At 41.0% G+C, this 23,266-nt stretch overlaps 1 protein-coding gene across 5 annotated transcripts in view; it reads right to left on the minus strand.

Moving 5' to 3' along the window:
• The window catches only part of LOC121189578 (Kv channel-interacting protein 2), an 82,712-nt gene that overhangs the window by 23,303 nt on the left and 36,143 nt on the right, over window positions 1-23,266 (minus strand). The window contains exon 1 of one of the 5 annotated variants that reach the window (XM_041049867.1): window positions 4,305-4,412. The exons of the other annotated variants lie outside the window; for them this stretch is intronic. Within the exon in view, the coding sequence (XP_040905801.1) occupies window positions 4,305-4,314 (10 nt within the window). The 5' untranslated portion in view covers window positions 4,315-4,412. Of the gene's footprint in view, window positions 1-4,304; window positions 4,413-23,266 lie in introns of those variants that run through there. 5 annotated transcript variants of the gene reach the window in all.

Consider the following 23,266-nt stretch of genomic DNA (forward strand, 5'->3'; position numbering starts at 1 on the left):
CACAGTAGAAGCAGCTGAGGAAAAACTTCAAGAATATCCCTCTCAAGTAGCCCTGTTACTTGACTTGAATATTACTTAGATAAAAGGTATATCAGTTATATTGAAAGCAATAAAGTTGCTCATTTGAAAGCACTTTTGTGTAACAGTCAGTTGCATTTGGTCACCGTCATGGCAGCCTGACTTTTACTACAGCAATTCAGTATGAACCAACCAGCTGAATTTATTGATGCTGCTCTTTTGGGCTGTGTCTAAAATTACTCACTGTTTACCATTTAGCCCATTTGCTTTTCCGCTGTGTTAAGTATTTGTCTAGGGAGAATTTGTTTACCACACAGTGGACAGAAAGCATCCCACAACACAATGTTAAAACTAAAAAAAAGAGACAACTTTTGAATGAAAATAAAGGCCTGAGTAATGTTTAAATTTTGTTTTTTCATTTTTTTTTCCATTTGAGACATTTGAATCGTGAATAGTGAATAATAAATGAACAATTGTGTACGTATCAATGGCCTCATAAGGGGAAAGCTAACAAAAATTAAAAAGAAAAAAAGAACCGCTTGACTGTCTACAATTAGCAAAATGGCAGATTACTTTGTCATGCTTTCCTTTTCCCAAATAGTTCTGTTCTCCACTAAAAAACTGCTTAAATAAGGGACTGTATGAGACACACCTCCACAAAATAATATAGCTGTACAGAATTGGTATGATTCTGAACTTACTTCGCTGTAGTTCTGCTTTCTATTATAAAGAACAAGACAGGGAAAAGAGTCCTATTAGCAACTGGTTTCATTTTGATGTAGAAACTGGAGCCTAATACAGGGACTTTAGTGTTGTGCTCTTCAAAATGCCCCTATATGACCCACAGCACATACAAAAGTCATCTTTTTGATGTAACTATTTAGTATTTTTATATAATAAATAATACAGGGGAAGACTGAGATAAGAAACAAACGGTAAACCCCCCCCCCCAAAAAAAAAAAAAAAAATTTAAAACTAATTTTTGTACAGTCTCTAATGGCAGTGAGTGATTTGGTCATTTATGTATATCCTAATATATATCAGTGCAGGCTTCTACTATTAGCCACTATCCGATGCTCTGCCCCTCCCAGCATGTCTCCCAGTGAGGGTATCACTTCGCCTTATGCTACAAAAATAACAGAATCGGAAAAAGGTATGTTCCCTCTTTGTCTTATTCTCCCATTGTGGATGTCTTTCTGCCTCTTTCTTTGGAGAGAGGAGAGGTTGAGAGAGGCAAGACAGCAGGGGTTTGACAAATAAATGTGTCTGCATCCACTTCTGCTGCTGTTTGTATTTGTTGACATTCCTGTTCCTACATTTTTAACGGGGCTATACAGTAGCATGCCTCATTACGGGGATACCTGTCACATGAACAGCCTCACTGAGGACCATGGGGGTCACTCTAATGTTTACTCACCGCCCCCCACCAAACAAACACACACACACACACACACACACTATAAAGTCAAACAAGGTGACAGGAAACCTAATCTTATGTGACCTCACTTTGCTCATATATGACGTGTGGGCATACAAACTCGCCACAGCGGGTTTCCTCTTCATTCTATGGCAGGAATGTATACTGGCTGTATTGAAAATGAGCTCCGATTGCAGACGTGGAAAATGTAAACAGAGAAATATTGAACCACATGCTCTGAAAAGAGACAGACAAGGATAGGGAAACAGAAATCTGAGCCTGACTTGTTGGTTCAAAATGATTTCTCTGCCCACTTATTTATTGAAGAGTTGTCATTTGAGGGGAGAAAACGGAGAAGTGGAAGGAAAGAAAAAGCGAGGCAGGTTGTTGCATGAGATATTGTGGCAGGTTAGAGTAATGAGAAGAAAGAAAAGACAGAAACAGAACATGAAGGAACAAAGGAAGGACAAACTCAAGAGCCTGAGTGACTAAGGTCAGATCCCTCTGTGTAGCAAACTGCAAAGCGCAGAGGGAAGAGGCATCTATTCTTTATTACCCTCCAGCATTTCTCCCCTCCTGGAGGATTTTTCTCCTCATTCTGGCTGTCACAACAGAAAATTGGACCTGGAGACATGTCCTCTGCTCCTTTGCAATTCTGCTCCCCTACTTTCTCCTCTATTCTTCATCAAATTTATACAAACAAGAAGCACATATTTACACTTTCAGAGCCAAAACTAACTCCATATAACTTTCTCAAGGAGAAATTCTGAATCTGAAAGTTCAATTAAGTTCAGAAATTCAGTGCAACAGGTCAGTTCAACACCCTGACTCAACTGACAGCAAACAGCTTTCTGAAAAATTCTCTGTAGATGCAACTAATGAGCAGACAGTTATCATCGTGTGAGATATATAATCAAGAAATGGCAGATAATAGTGCATTTCAGTTTTCAGAGAGTGCATAGCATGTTTTCTTGTGAGATGTGTGGGTTTTCTCAGAAGTTTCCTCAGAAGTCTTTTTGTTGTTTGAATTGCATTTACTGTCATAATAATATTTTTCTTCTGTTTTCTGCTGCTTGCCAGGTCTCTTAAAAAAAGCTCAATAAGGCTTTTAACTGAAAATATAAGGAAGGAAAAGGGTACTGTGGTTTTTCTTCTCCTCATAACAATAAAGCTAACAGGACGAATATTTCAGGTTTAAAAAAAAAACACAATACACATAGTTTGTATTAGTGATTAATGATTGAACATTACCTCTAGCAAGAAGCTTTTTTTTTCCCACTAACAGAACAACAGCTTAAAGCTTCACTTTCCAATGCATCACAACTGAAAGCAGAAATACAGTGAAGATAATTGTGTCATTTAAATTAAACCTATAATACAATACCAGTACTAGCATTTTAGGGGAATAGTGTTGACAATCTTGATTGTTTTTAAATAAATAAAGAATCTTTCTACACATAAACTCATGCTGTCTTTTATCTCTGATATGACCTATAATATGAGACCGACAGTCACCCAGCTCTAAAAACAAAACACAAATTACCTCACTTCCTCTCTCTTTCCCCTCAGTCTCCTATTGATTTTTCCAAATTTCTTCTGCTGCTAAATATATGATAAGAGATGCTGGGAGACGTGAGCACTGAAGAGAATCTAGTCAATTGATAGGTGCTAAACTGTGGAGTGTGTTGTTCACAATTGTGCTGATGGGTTTTATGATAGAATGCAGTGAATTGCTTTACGGACTCGTGTCTCAGTATTTATGTGTTGTTTATGTAAAACTTCAGGCTTCGGGGGCGGGTATTCTGCGAATGAGTGATCTGACATTTGAGATCTATCACCTCGGGTGCACAGGTTGTGACTTGAAGCAGAGAAGAAGGATTTATGACAGATTTCAGGCCTGCAGCTCTCTTTTCTTGTAGTACATGAAAATACATTTTCCACAGTTCTTAAGGTCGAAACTACATGACAGTTAAGCTGCTGTATGCCTGTGGCTTGCTCTATTGATCCTCACATGTTACATTCTCTAATCCACAGAATGTGCTAATTGGAGAACATGACTATTGATCTCTGCTTCAATAAGATTTGACCAACCATGTTTTAGAGATCTCACAAATAGACACTCACCCACACACACACACACACACACACGGAATCACAGGCACATACGACAAATGCCTTCTAAGAATAGAGAGCAACTCAAGAAAATTGTTATGATTACTGAGATCACGCTCACTTACTAGGTGTGACATGTAGTAATTCACCTGACACTATGGCATCATTCAACGGCACGTATGAGCATGCAGAACATGTTTGAAATCAATAATAAGACAGATGTCTGGCCAAATATGTCGTCTTTAGTTTCCATGTCACAGTGCGAGCTGAGCCACACAGGCGATCAATACAGATATAACAGAACATGATAGAAGAGACGGTTTGACTGGAAAACTAGAGGAGAGCAGTTTTTAAATCTTAGGTCAGCTAGACTGGGACATCTAGTGGGCACAAAGGGCAAAGATCAGACAATGTAGCACCAAATAAGAAATATTAATTCTGCACATTTTCTCATTCATTGGCATTGACATGTATAGTTGTTTTTTTTTTTCTTTTTCTTTTTGTCTGTCTCTCCTTTTGACCCTTTTCAGACACCAAATTACACACTGATGGACACTTCCTGACACAGAGGCTCCTACACACTTGTACATATCACAAGAGGATATCTAGCTTCACTATCTCATTACTTTGACATACACTTCAATCATCTTACCATTCACTTGTCTTCTCAGATATGTCTGCTACAAAAGTCAAAAGTCATAAATGCAGCACTGCATCAAAAATTACTTAAACTTTGCTTTGAAAAAGTTCCACTCACCTTTCCTCATAAACAGGAAGTAAGACAGTGGGAATACTGAGATGAGGATGAATGCATAAAACCCTCCAATGCCCTCCTCAGAGCCACTCAGGTTGAAAACAAACTCAAAAATCCACATAACCAACACAGGCGAGTGATCACAGTCACTGGGCAGTGTGTTGACTACGTGTTATGAGACAGCTATATGCAGATATAATCGGTGGCACAGCCGGGTTTCCCCTCCTTCTGTGGGCGTAATCACACACATAATGGTTTTCTCCATGTGCTATGTGCACCCATACACATGAACAAACACATGTTGTCATGCACCACCTGTTTTGATAAGGTGTGCATTGTTTTTCCCTCATGATGTAGGAACTTTTTTTTATGGTTAACAAGAAAAGCCACCCACTATCAATTAACTATTCATCAGGTCTGAATGAGGCCCTTTATGCCATCCAATTATGTTTAGTTTGTTCACTGACAGTATGTCTTATAAACTACCATTGTTGTATTAGTTGCTGTTATGCCCCTTGACAACACACAATAGGCCTGTATGTGGGACAGTGACATGGGTGGGCCAGCAAAGCATGTTAAGAGATAGGGGGATAAGAATGTCGGAAATTTCCAATTTTCAACTCTACACACAAATACAAAAGTACAAACAGTCTTGCGTGCAAGGTTCGAAACAAACAATATATTATTTATACCACGAATCGAAAGCAGAGTGAGTGAACTTTGAATTTCACAGTGCCAGCAAGCAAGTGCTGGATGGCTAGAAACCAAGTGGGAGAGAAGAAAGAGAATGGGAAAGAGGGCTGTGAGGGAAGAAAGACAGACCAGCGAGACTGTAAGAGAGGTAAAGAGAATTACAAAATAACACAGAAGTGAGTCTGAGTTGCAGAAAAAATATAGAAGGTGCAGTTGCATTAGGAAAACGCTGGCTGTAGAAAGGGAACAGCAATGTGTCACCTTTCTTGTGAACAGACAGCAGAGTCACTGGACATGGACTAAAACAAGTGCAACTTCAATCAACGTCCACTAGAGGTCAGTGTAGATTAAAGTATTTCCATACAGTATATTTCAAAGCGTTTCAAACAGATATACTCATTCTTTGCCTCTGTGTTCCTCTTCCTCACACACACTTTCTTAAACAAAGAGACTTGAATGTGCAGAGAATGTTCTGGTAGTTGGTGTGACATTCAGATGTTCTTCACATGTCCCCTAAACTGATAAAAGCCTGCAGCAGTGTTGTGCTGGTGCCAAGTCTGTGGCACCATCTCATCAGCTCATCCTTTTAGCGAGCAGAGCATATAGCCTGGCATACAGCTGAGCGCCCTGGTGCTTGGCTAGACGAGGCAATAACCGAAGAGTCCCGGGTTCAAATTACATCACAGGTAAAAGACAATGAGCAGTACACTGACCTGACATGGCTGACCTGTTTTACCAGCGCAGCAAAATGTCTGACTTCAAAAGCATTCATGTAGAATACAAAACAAACTCCTAATTACAGCATGTGCAACATCTTCTCAATGTGTCACCTCATCTGTCGAAGAAACCAACTGCCAACTGAATTCATCATTCATTATTCTGACTGACTCATACCGGTCTAGTTGAGGACAAATACTGCTGCTAGGCTTGTAGTCCATCCTTTGGTATCTAAATGAATGTCTCAGTGGACAACAGGACAACGGGACAACAGGACAACGACAACAAGCACGTGGAGCTGATTCAGCAGCTAATCAAAAGGCACAAAATGGCCCAACCTATACCAAAGGACAAACCTGCCTGTGCTGCATACAGAAAACCCTGCAAAGTCACAGAGGATGGATAGCACCCTATTGACGGACAAAAATAAAAATGGGTTAAAGTACACAATCACATGCAAACAGGATAAAGATCAGGAACTTATACCTGCATACAGGGACAATTTGTTCATGAGTTGTGTGCAACCAATTGTTAACATTTGGGAATGAGATATAACTGTAGAGTTAAAGAAAGACTGGAGATGATCAAAATGACTTCTTAACATTTAATTGTGCTGTAAGGGGACTAAAGGGGAGAGGAGAGGAGAGGAGAGGAGAGGAGAGGAGAGGAGAGGAGAGGAGAGGAGAGGAGAGGAAGCTGTGATTGTCTCTGACAGCCAGGCCCAGTCAAATGCTCTATTGTGTTAAACCTGTCAACTGTCACCAAAGAGAGCGAGCGAGGGAGAAATAGACTGACAGAAGGAGACGGAGAGAGAGAGAGGCTGTCGTCATGGACACGACACATAACATCAATTCCCAAGGTTTGGGTACACACAAAGCCACACACACACACACACAACTCTACCCCATCTATTTTCACTCAGCTCCATGTAACGTTAAAAATGGCAAAGACAGGCATTCCCATTTCTATTATATTCTGCCGGCAAAATGTATTGATCCAGCATACGTGTAACACATACAGTAACACACATTTAAACACACGTTGTGTGTGCTCCCTCCACAACACACAGTTAAGTTTCTGCAGTGCTTTGATAATACCAGACCTTGTGGACATGACAAACCTCATTATCATTGCCGTGCAGGCTATGGCGCCCATTAGCATTCTGCAGAGCAGGCACACAAACACACACATATACAGTCACATGCACGTGGAGTACGGTTATTTCATAAAAGAGTTGCATATGCTTCCCAGAGGATAATTGTTTCTAATCCCCCTTCTTCTTCTCTTCCATCTTTGAAGCAAATGCACCGTACTACATTTGTCTGAAGAGATTTCTATTTCTGGACTGGATAGATCAATCCTTGCCTGCAGGAATTGGACTGGTCATAATCATAATGATGGTCATAATGATCAACCATTGTTTTGCTAGGTTTTTTATCACATACGCTGCTCACTATTGACCTAAATCATTGTTTGTCCCCTCCTGTGACCCACTGATTGTCCTCTGTGTCCTCTACAGTTCCTGCCTTTAGTCAATAAAGTGTGAAAGTTTATGGTACTGTCTCCAGGCTTAAGGGGCTGGTTCATCCAAATTACATTACACATATTTTCTCGTAGTAGTATCTAGTCATGCAGAAGTGTTTTTGCCACCATCCACTAGAGGTGAGTGGAACTATGGCTGTGGTGCTCACAACACTGAAAAAGACACTTTAACATTTCACAGGCAGCAGCATGACTTTCTATAAACAATGTCACTGCTGCTCGGAAAAATCCACAGACCTGGCTGTAAACAGTTTTAATTGGAGACAATTTTGCAGAAGAAATACTGAAGCTCCTTTAAAATCTGTTGACAGCCAGCTTTGTGGATTATCCACACTAATAAGGACAGAGATTCTGCAAGATGTTATTGAATTTTTAAAGAATTTTTCAGTGCTGTGAGCGCAACAACCAAAATTACATTCACATCCATTGAAAGTGAATGTGTGAGACACGTAACTCAAAACCTGGGCAAATAAGATCAAAATCTATCCCTCATTCACTCTCACTCATTCACTCATTCACTACCCTCTACGAACAGTAACAGACACTGAATAGTTTACTTCACAGACACTTATGAATCACTGTCATTTTGCTGTGTTGAGTCATCTGTCACAGTGAATTTTGCGTCTATAAAATGCAAAGCATTGCATTGTGGGATTGTTTGTATAAAGCAGCGTACACACCATGAACACTATTCTTTCTGTTTTATTGGAGAACTCTTTTGGGGCACTACATAGTGGTTAAATGTACATACTCCTAATTCAGACACTTAAAATAAAATGTCAGACAATTAATGTAGTGCACTACAAATAAGTAATGATTTCAGACAGAGACTATGTAACTGTTGGCTCAGTTTACAGTTTGGCTTTGTTTCACTCTTTAAGTTAATAGAAATAATTACTGTATTTTACTTCCAGTGGGGATTTTCTGTTTTTTTTTTTTTTTTTCCCACCAGTGACACTGCTTAGTACGTTAGTAGAAATGTTTCAATGTTAGTAGAAATGTTAGCGAATCTATGTTTTAGGTGCTTTTTTGATCTAATACAGTTTTCAGTTTTTACAGTTGCCAGCTTCCTGTCTTCAACCTTATCAACCCTATTGTTTTTAGCTCACGGCATATCTGCATATCTCTATACACATATTTAGTGCAGAAGAATCTGCACCACTAGAGGCAAGTGTGTTTTTTGTTTTTATTTTGTAACTTGACTGACCCTTGGTCTATCCAGCCACCTCACTTACTAGTTGAGCCTCTTAGCCATACACACCTGGCAATGCCTGCTTGTGTGTGTTTATGTAATGGGCCGTTCCCGTATGGCAGAAAACCAGTAGTCACATATGCCACACATTTTTTGCAAGGAAAAATAAATATGTATGAATGTATTATATTAACAGACCGTTAACACAGGATGTGTAAACCTTAACTGAAAACCTCAGAACACAAGCCAGTGTTAGATTCCTGGAAAACGGTTAAAGAGAGAACACAGACAGACACACACGCAGAAACACACACACCTGATGAAATTGCTTAAAAGTGTCCCGTGCTCCTTTTTCACAATGGCTGGCAGGAACACAGGTCATGACGTGTTACACAGTGTGGAGTGGGCCTCCACAGCTATAAATAGCCCTGAGAGGAATCAGATTTGGAGAACCGGAGGTGGGAACTGATGAGATCACACATACCCATTTATGTGTGTGTGTGTCTGCATGTGTGTGTGTGTGTGAGCTTGCACACCCACAGAAGGCTTGGATCTCAGGAAATGGAGATGCAGTCAGACTGACATCATGCAGACTCGCAGACAGAACAGCGGGGAGGAAGCAGAACAGAGAGCGGGAACAGGCTGAACACACCAGTATGACTGAGAGGAGGGTGTGAAGTCACATTGAAATGACTACCTGGTGGAAAAACTGTGGAGGGTCTGAATGCAGAGATGATGAGGGTGGGATGACGAAGGGAAGCTGGAAGTGGTGCAGTTAGTAGTTGTCATGTGAATGATGACAACAAGGGAATAGAAATAAACCAAAGATGTAATGGCGCTCTTTGACATACATGAAACTGTGGGCATGTGAAGTGCTGAAGTGTCTAATAGTCGTTTGTGTTCTGAGCATGCAGCCTTTCAAGGACATCACAGATATACATACATACATGAAACTGGAACACATGTATGATAGATCATTCATGCCATGTATATTCTGTTTTCCATGTGAATATGATTTTAATATGTTTGACTTTCACTAAGGACAAGAAGACACGACTGTGGAGGACAGGCAAATGGCAGGACTGTATTACTGTTCCATTACAAAATGAGATATCCATCAACTAAAAAAGGCTATCAGGTACTCAAAGTGATGGTTGGAGTAAAATCAAAATGCTGAGAGTGCCAAAGCTAGAGAACGCTGCTTATCCTTCATGTAGAAAAGAAATTTTATCCACTGCACCGAGGTGCTTCCAAAGTGAAACACGAGCACAATGTAAAACCTTTGCAAATTCAACCTTTGGAGATTGTTTTAAGGTGTTGTGCTGCTTTACTGTGTATACAAAACACCACTGAATGATGTTTGTTGTTGTGTGTTTCTGTATGTGTGTACTGTATGTCTAGGAAAACATCTTTGAATGCCTCCTCTTTTTCCCTGCTGTGCGTGTTGGACTCTGCTCTACTTCCCCAAACTATAAGACATATCACTCTCAACTGTGACACACAGACAGCCACACACACACACACAAATATTCCTGGAGCACACAAGTGACTGACAGACATCAAGTTGATGCAGGAGAAAAAGATGACAGACGAGTGCCACTCGAGAAAATGACAAGCAAGCGACACATTTACAGTGATAGAGATAGGAGAGACGCTGAGCAGTGTTGTCACTCAAAAATGGTGGTGATGAAGTCTCTCAGCAGGGCAAGATATATTTATTCTTCTATTTAGTTATTTTTATTTAATAAGTTCATAGTTTTTCATTTTATTTGTACATTTATTCTTCCAAGAAAAGTCGGTGGTGCTTAGTCTTGTTTCATGGCCATCATCACTGATATAACTGAGAGGGCTGCCCATTATCTTCCCTTTTATGTGAATTATCTGAATTTGTTAGTCTACGAAACACGTTGCAACAGCCCTGTTTTGTTAAACATGTTTAACACTAAATGTAAATGTGCCCCGACATGCCACGAAATTGTTTATACATTAATGACTAAGTCTGAGGACAGAAAGAGAATCAGGATTAAGAATACAGAACTAAAAGGGCAGCTCTGGGGAAGAAATCTAAGAAAAGAGATAAATATAGTGGTGTTTAAGTTTGAAATGATTGTGTGGAAAAAAAACCCAAATGAATCTATTTCTTTGGAACTCTCTGGGCACATTCAACCCATCCCAACTTCTGTACTATCTCTCTTTAACTTTGTCACTTCATTCAGCCTCCTCTTTTTCCCTGGTTTGGTTTCCCCCTGCTGAACTTTACTTTTCTCACCTCACTGGAACACACTCTTATCGCCACAGTCTGTCCCTTTCTTCCTGCCCACACCTCTCTCTATGACCCCTTCTTTATCCCTTCTTCTCCTTCACTTCCTCTCGCTTTCAGCCTCCTCCATCTCTTTATGTTGCTCTCCCCATGCCACACTGACTGGAGGTCAACAGCACAGTCTCTCAAGGTCGTCCCTGTCCGAGGTCTGGCCTCCTCATGGCTGGATGACTGAGTGGAACAGACAGCTCCGTCCCAGTTGGGGACCATCAGACTTTTAGTGCCTCTGACCACTGGCCTCCCTGGTGAATAGGCCTGATGTGCATCCTTTCTTTGTTCCCATCCAGTGCTGTCCATTATCAAGAGTGTGACTCAGAGCGAAAGACAGACAGAAGAAAAAGGAGTGGCTGGATGTGGGATGGAATAGATCTTATTAAATAGCCTTCTGAATTAGTCCAAGATGTTGATAGGGCTTGTCTCTTACATTAGCCATCGTGTAAGAATGTAACGCAGTATGCTTTTACACCAATCCTGTTTTCTGTAATAGACCCAAACCCTTGAACCTTTCTCCTATATTTTGGTTTATTTGAGCAGTTGAGAAAGATGCCATTCAAACTTTGCACACACCAAACAACCACACCACAGATCGCCTGGATCTATGCGTCTCTGTCACCTTCCAGGTGGACTGAAGTGTGGTTTGTTCGTGGTGAGAAAACAACATGAACCAGCCATGACAAAACAGCTGATTATTATTCAGATCATGGCAACCATTTTCTAATCTTGCTGAGGTGTCAGATGCTTTATCTGCTTTATATTTTTCTAGTGGCACTTCTTTGATGGATGAGGTGACTCACTAACGTTCATTTTAGCCCATTTCTTTGTGAGCTTAGGTCCACATTAAAACACTGTTGCTGTATGGGGGCTGTCTCTCCATTAAGCTTACTTATCGGGGGGTCCATAAATTCAAGACTTAACATAATGAAGTGGGAAAAGAATTTGTTAGAGCTGAACCAAAGGCAACTAGTTTCACAACTGATTTATTGCAGTTTCCAGAAATGTCAGGATTTCATACTGCATTATAGTAAATTGAATCTTTTGGGCTTTTAAATTGTTGTTCAGGCAAATTTCTTTCAGAAGATGTTTGAAGATTTAAGATGTATCAAGCTCTGGGAACTATTATTATTAACTATTTTATAATATTTTATATAGACCAAACCATTAAGAATGATAAAATATACTCAATAACCAAGTTAATCTATTAGATTGCAGCCCTAGTATCTTTAATGAAAAATATATAATTTATTAAAGAAAGAATTAGACTGTTACTCTGTCTCTACCCCTCTATGAATCTAGTGTAAGGGTGCAACACGAACATGCAGCCTACCCTCAAGAACGAACTTCGTATTGAAAGTAAAGAGTCAACTGTACACACGGTGCTCACACCCATGCAGCAGTGAGAGTGTAACTGAGAGATCCCCGAGGCATTTAATAGCTATAGTTAGCCTAGATTTATTCACTGCTCTGATAGCTATAGTTAGCAGTAAATTTATCCACCCGACAGGGGGACTTGTCAACGAAGGCTGGGAAAAAACACTTCCATTGAGTTAGTTGGCCTTTAATGACGGAGGGGCTGGCTGCAAAGAGATGATTAGAAAATTAATTATTTATCAAAATACTACTAAAAATTTCCCCTGAAAACTGAAAAATTGAGAACAAGTCATTAAGGTGTAAATTGAATGTTCTGAATTTCAAATCAGGGCTGTGAGTGTTTAAGCATGAGCGTGTGTGTGTGTGTGTGTGTGTGTGGAGTTGAGGCTTCTCGCTGCATGTATACGTGTATGTATGCTTGTGTGAGTTTGAATGGGTTAATGTGGCTGTGTGGTGGGGGCTCAGGTGCATCTGGGTCTGATGGTGGAGTTTCATCAATCTCAAGGAAAAATCAATAACTTACTAAACTGTTTTCACCTTGCCTGCACCTAATGACTGACTTGCCTGGTGTGTTGAGGGCCCACAGCACCTCTTTGTGCTGTGCATATATTATTCACACTTAATCCTTGTTTTTTTTCTCTATTCTGCTCTCTCTCCCCCACTGACATTTGATCTGAGATCATTGTTACATCACTGAATAATACATTTACTATATTTGATGGTACTGTTCACACTCTGTTTAGAACTGCAGGTTTTGAATCTCTTCTGAGAAAACTCTCCCTTGATCCAACAGAAAGAAGAGTACTGAAGTATTGACCCACTTCTTTTCCTGGACAAAAGTGGTTCCTGAATAAATGTACCTGACCAGTTTTATGGAAATTTCACTGTGGTTTGGTAGGCTGCAGTCAAACCTTTATTTTAGTTATTGAAACCTAAGCTCTGCATTCAGTACCGGTGATGGTTTCAGTGGATAGACAGTCTTGAGCATGCTTAAAGAGAGGGTTGGTAGCAAAGCAACAGCTCTTGGAGAAAGGACACAAAGATATAGTTATGGCAAACTAACAGGGACAGAGGTAAAATACAGGCAAGAAATTAAGAGGGAAGGGAAAAGATATGGGGACAGAGTCATATAAAGAAATGTGGGCTGTGTATTGATATAACAGAATGTCCAAAGAAACCTTTCTAACATATGATACAGACATGCAGACATGGAAGTTCAGGCTGCCTGGATTTGTTCATTGAGTTGAGGGAAACCTGGAGGACACATGAGATAATGGATACATCTGCTGATGGAGGTCCCAGTGTGTTTAGGAAAACAGTGGAAGAAATAATGTAACTCCTACTGTCTGGGTGCAGAGAGAAGTGAAAAAGGTGAGGGTGTTCCACTTGAACAATCAGAGGTCAAGGAGAGAGACCAGGAGGCAGTGCCAGCTCACTGCTGCTGGAGGTGAGCACAAGCATTTCTCTGTGTGTAAAAATATGAAATCAATGCAGGAGTATTTTAGCTGTATTTATAATGTGTACTTCATATATTTTACCATTATTATGCATATGCATCACACCCTATATGTTGATGTATTCTTGTTCCTGTGAGCTCGATATACAGCATATTATAATGGATACTTTGACAAAGTAATGGATGTTTCAGCTTATTAGCTACAGCAAACTGTGTACTCAACAGGTTTTGAATATGGGTAAAAAAAAAAAAAAAAAAAAACTAATCACAGTAACACAGTGTGGTTGTTTAATATATGGAAACCATCCATTAAGACAGAAACTACTTGACAAGTTGAAGGTTAGAAGGACCAAATGGAGGACGTGTGAGTGAAGCTGTATTTCAGCACCACGGCCAGAGACACACAAAGACTAATGCATAGGGTTGTATCCATTTCATTTATTTACCTCTTCTGTACACACAAGAGGAATAAATAAATAAATGCAACCCCAGTCCTTGAAAGAAAAAAGCCTAAAAATGTTTTATGTCCACAGATTTACTTTTTCCTTTTCTTTGTAACAAGCAAAATCTCAAACACTCCTAAACTCTTTGTCTCCTGCCCGAGCACGGTGTCTGCTTCCCGACAACTTCTAATTTTAATCAAACAAGACATTTTGGCCTCTTCCTTTTATATCTGTGCAAGAACAAAGCCAGAAAACTGTGAAACCAAAACAAAAAGAGGCCTTTAACTTCATAACACAAACACATGTCTCAGAGAACAGAGGGCATACTGACTTAAACTTATGATTCAGGACAGAGATGAAAGCAGTCAGACCCTTACATGTGAGATACAGTATTCTACTGCAGACCTGAAGCCTCCAGCTTCTCTATGTCCTCCCTGTCACACAGGCTGCTACAAAGACACAACTAGAATTTTCAATGTAAACAGAAGAGGATTGTTATATTACAAAAGTAACTGAGCCAAAGTTTATACGCTTGCCTATCTGTTAAACTACCACAGGGGAACACTGAAACAAGTGTTAAAATATTTTTTAAGAAGCAGTTTTTCTAATCGCAACTTGAGGCTGACTGTTGGAAAGAAATGAATCAGTGAATTCAGACAGTTGAAGTCAGTATAGTTTTGCCTCAATAGTTAATTTCAGTACCAAATTTATTTTCTTCTTCTGATGCCTCAGTTTTTTTTAAATGTCTCACAAACAAATATGGGACACTGTTTGCTAAAATTGCAGCCAAATATTTATTTAACACATTAATTTGCGAATTAAATAATGATAAGTAAAATACAGTTTCAGTGTCAAAATGAGAGAGAAAATATATTAATGCTTTAAGACAGTTGTGTCTGTATGTTGGAAGACAGAGTTGTGAGTCTGTCACACTGGGGATTTCTCTCCCCGATACCTTTCCTGATGGCTGCTAAAAGTCGACCAGAATGCAGGAGTTAAATCATCCTTCAGAAACCTGACTGCAGTCATGTCTATATTCTGCAGACCCAACACGCCAAGCCAGCTGAAATCACCATTTATGCATTCACACATTCGAAAGCAATGAGGTCTTATTTGGAGAGAGGCGATCAAAAAAAAATTTAAACCTTATCCTTCAGTTTCTCCTCTTCTTCTCTGCACATCACATCAATTTTCTCTTTCTCTCTCCAGTCACACCTAGTTTTGCCCCCTCCACCCCACACTCAGACTGCTACTAATAGGGGTTTATTTTTAGCACATGTGAGATGTGTGTGTATACACATGATGGATGGAGGTGATGTTTCACACCTTTCTCGTAAGAGTGGGAGAAACATGGGGGGTGAGGGGGTGAGGGGATGAGGGGGGTGAGGGGTGGGGGTGAGTGGAGGTGATGGGAGGAGAGGTTGAAGGGAGGACAAGAAGCAGGCTTGTGAGCGAGGACACATGCTGGGAGAGCTGTTACTACGCAGGAAGTGTGGAGCAGAGGGGTGTTCGGCGAACAGGGGACGAAGGAACGAATGGAACAAAGCTTCCACCTGAAATTCCTGCTAGCACTGCGACCTACAAGCATCTGAAGATCAACAGGCCACCCTCAACGAGATGATGGTGCTCTTCTTCAGAGAGATGAGGAACGACAACAACAGCCTGATGTACTGTAACATCCAATTAAACTACAGCTCACACAGGCATTTGCTTTGGGCAACTACAGAAATTTAATCATATATCATTTCTAGCTTCTTGTCTTCGTCCCTCAGTGTCTCTTGAGAGGAAGTCGGAGAGTTGTGGTGACAGTGGTGACACAGGTGTACCCTGCTTTAAATCACATTGGGAGTGTACGTAAGAAGTAAAAACTGCAGTTTCCAGACTAAATCTGCTCGGGACAGAGTGAAGTGTGAACAGCATGGAGCAGATTAGGGCTAAAACAGTGGGATACATGCCAGAGAAAACAAAGGATAAGAAAGCAAGCAACAGATACACGGAGGGATTATTCAGCATACACGGAGAGCACAAATAACTACAAACCAACTGTCGCTCTTCTTTTAATAACTTGATCTGGAGTGCCACCGCATGTGCACAAAAACGGTGGCACGTGCAAAACAGAAATGTAATTTTTAAATATAGATCCTCAAAGAGAATTTTTTTTTCTGCACAGTCTTTGACCTTGAACTTCTACGAGGAATTTATTTTTAGGCCACCTTTTCATCTTAACTGTGAATGTGCAAGTCAGGAGGTGTCAACAACAGACAGAAACAGACGCGAATAATCAGCGTGGGCGAGATAACCTAAGTGAGAATCTTCACATGTCTGGCAACAAAACGAGTGTGTTCTTAAAATGGATTTGAGTGCTCAGACGTGACAGGATGTGGCATTTTTCTTTCGCTATGTATATCCCTTCCCGTCTTCTCACTTTGTCGCTTTCTATCTTTCTTTTCCCTTTAAAATAATTTTCTATCATGCCATACGAGGGATTATCAAATGACAAAACAGTTGTCACAACTTGGCACAGCAGCAAGTAAAATGATAATCTCAAATCAAGTGGAACAAAATCTTGTGTAAATGAATCCAAATATATTTGCCCTGCAAGTCATGTCTGCTAAACCCGAGGCTTCAGTGCTGCTTCCTGCTGGGTTATCATATTGCCTATTATGCACTGATATGAGACAACATCCAGCTCAGTCTTCACCCCATGGTAAAGCACACAAGCAGGGGGACTTCAGCTTGGAGTAAGTTATCCTTATGGTAATGAACAATTCCCTTCCCACTGCGAGCACCATTACCACACACTGTGATATGGCTTAGTACTCTTCATGCTTGCAAATACAGCAACACGCTTGCACACACACTAACCCCTGCAAAGGCATTCATCAGAATTTTACATCACAGGCAGCCAATGTATTATTCATCTAAGCCTAAAAATGACATTTAATGTCAATTTTTGTCAAAAAGTAGAGGAACATGATGGACTGGTGCGTAATGAAATTTGTCAGAGACAAGAGGGAGGGCACAAAGTTACACTGTAAAACTTGATAAACTCTACAGGTGCTCGAAGAAGATAACTTCAGAGGAAAGATACACACATATTCCTTCACTCATTAACATGACGCATCATTCCTCTGAGTTAAATCAGAAGAGGGCCAACAGTATTAATGTTTAATGCTATCGATTACGGTGACCCCAATCGAGCCAATCAGAGCAACTGAAAACACCAGGACTCGTCACCAAATAACAGTATCAGAATGTTTTCATAATGAAACACAAAATATAATAGCAGCACCATCTTGTACATACAAACTCATATGAAGCTCAGCATTTCTATGCTGGGGCCAAGGCTCGGACAGAACATTTTTTATTTATAGATGAAAGGTTGATAACAGAATCTCTTTGGTCATGGCCACGAGTGAGCTGCAAAGAGAATCAGCTTCAAGGTACTAGAGTCGAAAAACAAGAGTCTGTGAAATGTGTGCGTGTGTCTGTCAGCGTTAGCCAATGTGTGTATTATGTGTATATACCCTCTTCCACTGGTGTGGAAGTACACATGCCCATGCAATAGAAAGGTGGAGTAGCACATTGGGGAGGTAATCAGAGGTTATTAATTAGAAAGTACAAAGTTCTAATGGCCTCTGGAGGAAGATTAACACCCAGTTTCATTTAGAAAAATGTCAAAGCCTCTAACAAATGACTCCTTCTCTGGAGAAGGAAATGAATGTGACTTTTTCTTGGTGCTCATACGTATACTGTGAAGTGCAGGTGAAAGTTTCCAGTTGTACAATAGGTGCAGTGGTGGTCAGTGCATTACATTAAATGATTAAGTCACAGGAAGCAAGTCTGCACGAACGAACACGTGATCTTTATCTGAAGGGAGCAGGGACCAGCACGTGTTGCTGCTCATTACACAGCTTCCAAAGACATTAATCTTCTGACATGAAATATTGATTTAAGGCTATTTATTACAAGCTAAAGTAATTTACAATTCAAAACAACATGTTTATGCACAGTTACTGCAGAGCAAAGTTGTTCAGGCGCAAAGTGTCGCTTGTTAATTTGATAAGAAAAAAATAATCAGTTGCACTTTATCGCTGTGAAATGAATGTCAAACAGACATTTATTATTTAGCAAAACCAGTGCATTCAGCAATGAGTACACTGACAAAGTGATCCATTGATAACACAACAGAAAAAGGGCAACAGAATTAAATCATGGGAGCGCAAAGTGTACATATGACAATATATGAAATATTACATGAAAGGATCACAAAATGGACATTTCACCTGTCATGTGACGCAAACAGGTTGGTCGACAGGTTATACAATATGTTATACATACCTGCACAGTGCATGTATGTGACACTGATGGGGAAAGGAGGTGCCGTAAGAGGAGAGGGTCAGGTACAGATAGAAAAAGGAGACCTGTGCTGTCAGCTTGGACTGTTTATGTTAGATAAGAGCGCGGCTAAAGGACAGATCAATAGGGCTCACAGAGATTCTATACAGCCAACGCCACAACATCTACAGACTAAGATAACGTCATGCAACAAACTTGAAGTGGGAAAGGAGGATAGCGTGAGTACAGTGGATGTATGTACCGTTATACTTGCTGTATGTGTGCGTGGGCGGGCAAACAAGTTGAACAGTATTTAATGCTTCTTAATTGCACTAAACAGAGCCTGTCCAACTATTAGGTAAATCGACACAAACAAAGCTCTAGGGCAGGGGAGGAGCAGGACACACATGCATACACACACACAAAAACACACACAAACACACATCAGCATGGCCTTGTTTCCCCAACAGAGGCTCATGAAACAAACTAATTAGTGGGCAAAGTAGGGGCAAGAGGGGGGGTGACTACAAATGACTGCCATCAGTAACGCTCACACACACACACACACACCAACGAGCCATAACCAGACACACTAAGGCTCGTAACCACTGTGTAGGTCTATAATGGGATAGTTGTAATTGACAGAACTAATTACAGACAAAGAGCTTTTCCAGAAACACACTGTGTGGTATTAAGGCTCAGCATATAAAAATCAAGAAAAACTGGTAGAAGAGTTTCACACTGTCCATTGACTTTACCCAATGAGGTGGAATAAAAAACACCAATTAACCTAGAGCATTTTTTTTGATGCCCTGTGTGCGTTTTTGCATAGGTTAAATCACTGTTAGGCTCACACACAGTTTGAAGGGGAGTAAATTCTGTCTCTCCATGTCTGACTTAAATGGCACGTCCCTCAGCACCTTTGCACAGCCAAAAATGCCACAACACTCATATAACAAACTCTGAATGGCCTTGATGAAATCCCTATGCAGCAGAGCCATTATACAGTTCAGCCCTCAGTGGCTCCCATTGCACTGAAGCAGACATCTCTCTCTTTCTCTCGCTCTCCCATTGGAACAGACACGCAGGAGCCAGTAGTCATGGTAACTCCATTCTGGGTAAACTTAAGGATGTGTATGTATGTACACACACACACACACACACACATATTCACACAATGTTTTGCTGGTGATGGGCTTATGAAACTGTGGTAGCTAGTTAGCTGTCTGAACAGTGAGTAGTTTGTTTTCAAAGCATGATGTCAAACTCCTTTATTTATCAATGTTTCTATTTCCTTATCAGACTTTATAGATGTGTATGTGTGTGTGCGCATGTGCATGTGTGTATTTAAGCGTGGATATGCATGAGGCACCCAACAGATGTCGGGAGCATCAATTATTACAATTAGTCCAAATCTTTCATACATTTTAATGGGCACAAATTAACACAATCAAGGTCTATTCATTAATCAATTATGGACGGATTTTTAAAAAATGCTATGCTTCACTGTTGGATGAAACAATAGAATCCAAACTTATTAGTGATTATGTGGCTGTTTAACGATGTACAGAAGTTTTCTTGCTTAAAAGGAAGGCTGGTGAAAAATGAAAATCAACACCAAAACTAAAACTAACAATAAAATAGTCCATTTGTCAATGTTTTCCAACTTTCCAACCCATCTGGGTGACTCAGCCTCAAGCCCATTGGTTCCTGAAGACCTCTCAAACCTTTAAAAAACGACTCAGGAAAAGACAGTTTCTTCTGGTCACTAATTTTTTTTAGCAAATGTTAATCATACAAGAATAACCTGTGTTTGTCAAATACTGTTTTCAGCAGTGGATTAATATGCATTTGGTGGAGTATTTACAACAGCAGGACTCAAAATAAACTACAGTGTCTACATTAACTGTAATGAAGAAATGTTGAAGGAAGCTCATTTTTGTGTTTTTAGTAGCTGGACAACAGTGGCTCAAAGAAATAAGCTTTATTAGGCTCTGACTGCACAAACAAAAAAGGCTCAATTCATTGCTGGTTTTGGCCTTTTGTAAGAAAAATACAGAATATCACCAGCCTTATCTTCTTATTAAAGTCGATCACACATTTGCTTCTCAGGGTAAACTGTTGAAAACATCAAAAGCATCACACTGACAACCAAAGAAAATCTACATTAGCAAAAATATTGGTTATTATTTCTGACTGAATTGGGTATCCCACCCAGTTTTATTGTTTCGGACACATGTTCATACCCAGGTTTTAACTTGTGTGCAGCCTATGTGTGTTCATGCCTCCCTGCACGTGCATGCATGTGCAATTTCTGCTTTCAGAGCACGAGTACAAACTTCTGCGGATTTCAAAGTCTGAAGAGATAACGAGGAGAAAGGCAGAGGTGGAGATGAGCGGCGCAGATGTCAAATTAGCATTCAGACACTGCTCTATTGACAAGGTCATCTAAACACTGCTTTATCTCCACCTTCTAGGATCAACTGCTGGGATTCAATAGAATCCCCCTACTTTGTTGTGTCTTCCCCAAGGCAATGTGAGCTGCTGCTCAATATCACTCACAAGAGAGAAAAAAAAAAGAGAGAGGGAAATGGGTGTCAAGCTTAGTAGCAGGCTGTCAATAGGCAACGTTACAGAGGGTGTTTCTGGCAAAGGACACTTTATTCAGCCAACAATGAGCTCAGAAGGACAAAGCGTGAGAGGACACAGAAGAAATAAGACCTTCTGGGTATTAAGAAAAGATTCTGACTAAGTTTATAGAACTTTATTCTAATCTCAGTGCACAGATTTGCATTATAAAGTTGTGTGTAACTGTACAAAGAGAGATAGAGAAAAGAGGCGGATGGGGATGGGTGAGTTGATGTCATACTGAGAGCTGGCTGAAGGGCTGGATAAAAGGCTGCGTGAGTCTCTCTCCCACTGAGAGTTTCTCAATGGAGGTGGAATGCCACAGGCTTCCAGAGGGCAATCTGTATGACTGCTAGAGAGGGAACAGGAGGAGAGAGAGAAGGACAGAGCTGTGAAGGGAGGGATGGGGGGGGGGGGGGTCAAAAGGCAGATAGAAAGAGGGAAAGAGTGAGTTCAACACTAACAGCTTTCTAATTCTCTCTGTGCATACATACATACACTGAGCAAGGTGGGAAAAAGCATGTGCCCACAAGCATACATGCATATATATGCAGTGTGTGTGAACATACGTTATGCAGAAAATAATGACTACAATCTTTAGGCTGTTTGATGTCTAAGCTTTGTACAGTTTCCCTGTCTGGAGATGAAAGAAAGCATACTGTGCACACACACACACACACACATGCACACCATGGACACACACACACACGCACACAAACAAACAAACCGTACACTACAAGTCCACTCACGCTCTTTCTTCAGGTAGAAAACAAAACTGAGCCACAGACACTAGGACACTGAATTGGTGGAGCAACAGCAGAACCATCAGCAAAGATCAGAAACCACACCAGGATCTGAACAACTCCAGCTAAGACCATCTCCACTTTGCCTCTGTACTCACGAAAGACGTGGGCACACCAGCAAACCCCTGGGTGTGGAAGTGGAAGTTTTGGGTGCCTACCTTGGGTGAGCGTTCCCATGAGGAAGCGATAGAAATAGCGAGCCACCTTGGTGAGCTGCCTCTTGCACCTTTTCCTGCACTGGCTCATCTTGGTGCAGCTGTGGTGGAGGTGGAGGTGATGACAGTGATGGTGGTGTTAGTCAGCTAGTCTGCCGGGGGAAGCAAGCTTCCAAGGTAGGAGGGGAGGAACAGAGCAGTGTGAGTGTGTGTGTGTGTGTGTAGGTGTGTGTGTCTATGTATATGGATAGTCTGATTGCCGCTGTCTCTCTTCTCCTCCTCACTCACCCCTTCTCTTTCCTCTCTGTCGTCCTCCCCCCTCTCTCTTTCTCTCCGTTCTTCTCTCCACCTGTAGGGCGCTGGCTGTCAATCAGCCAGCCGCGCTCTGTCTCCTCCCCCTCACGTTCTGAGAAGCTCTGTTCCGGCCTCTCATTGGCTGGGAACGGAGCGTGGCGGAAAATTACGGACCGGCGCTCATGTGAGAGTGCTGTATGTGTGTGTCTGTGTGTGTGTGTATGAGCAGTATACTACGAGGAGGCTGGCTTGAGTGGCAGGTGGTGGTTTTTCTCTAGCTGCACACTCCACACATCTTGTTGATGTTTTTTTTTTCTATTTTTCCTCCACTCGCGGCTCATAAAGAAGACAGCCTCTGAGAGTGTGTGTGTGTCTGTGTGTGTTTGAGCCAGCAGGAGGTTGAGTAAAGTGACAGAGGAAACAAAGCAAACCCATTAATTAGCATCACACACCGTCCTTCTCTGTCTATCTGTCTCTTGCTGGCTCATTAATGGTATTCATAACAAAGAGAAGAAAAGGATGGAAGGGAGGTGGAGAGGAGGAGTAAAAAGGAAAAGTGAAGGTACACGAAGAGACAGATAGGGAGGTGAAGGGAGGTGGATATGGGGCAAAAAGGGGAATGCATAATTAATATATTTCCCTCCTTTCTCCTGTGTGGTGGAAGAGAGGAAAGGCTTGACAGGAGAGAGAGGCTGTCGGACAAATACCAGCCCTCACCAGGAGTTGATGAACGGATTATTATCTGCCAGCAGAGAAGGAGGAGAAGAGAGAAGAGGGGAAGAATAAGGAGGAGCTTTTAAATCCTGAGGGATTGAGAAAGAAAGGTACTTATGTAAAGCCCTTCTGTCTTCATCCTTATAATTCTGCCTCCACTCTCTGTCTCATTCAGCATCAGCTCTTGCAGAGTCACTAAACAAGGAAACACACTCACCTTGTTTTCCCTGTTGACACTTTCTATTGTTTTTACCTCTACATCTCCCACATTACCCTACTAAACTGCTGCCACTCCACCTTTA

The sequence above is a fragment of the Toxotes jaculatrix genome, chromosome 11 (genome assembly GCF_017976425.1).
Source record: "Toxotes jaculatrix isolate fToxJac2 chromosome 11, fToxJac2.pri, whole genome shotgun sequence".
NCBI classification, from domain to species: Eukaryota; Metazoa; Chordata; class Actinopteri; family Toxotidae; genus Toxotes; species Toxotes jaculatrix.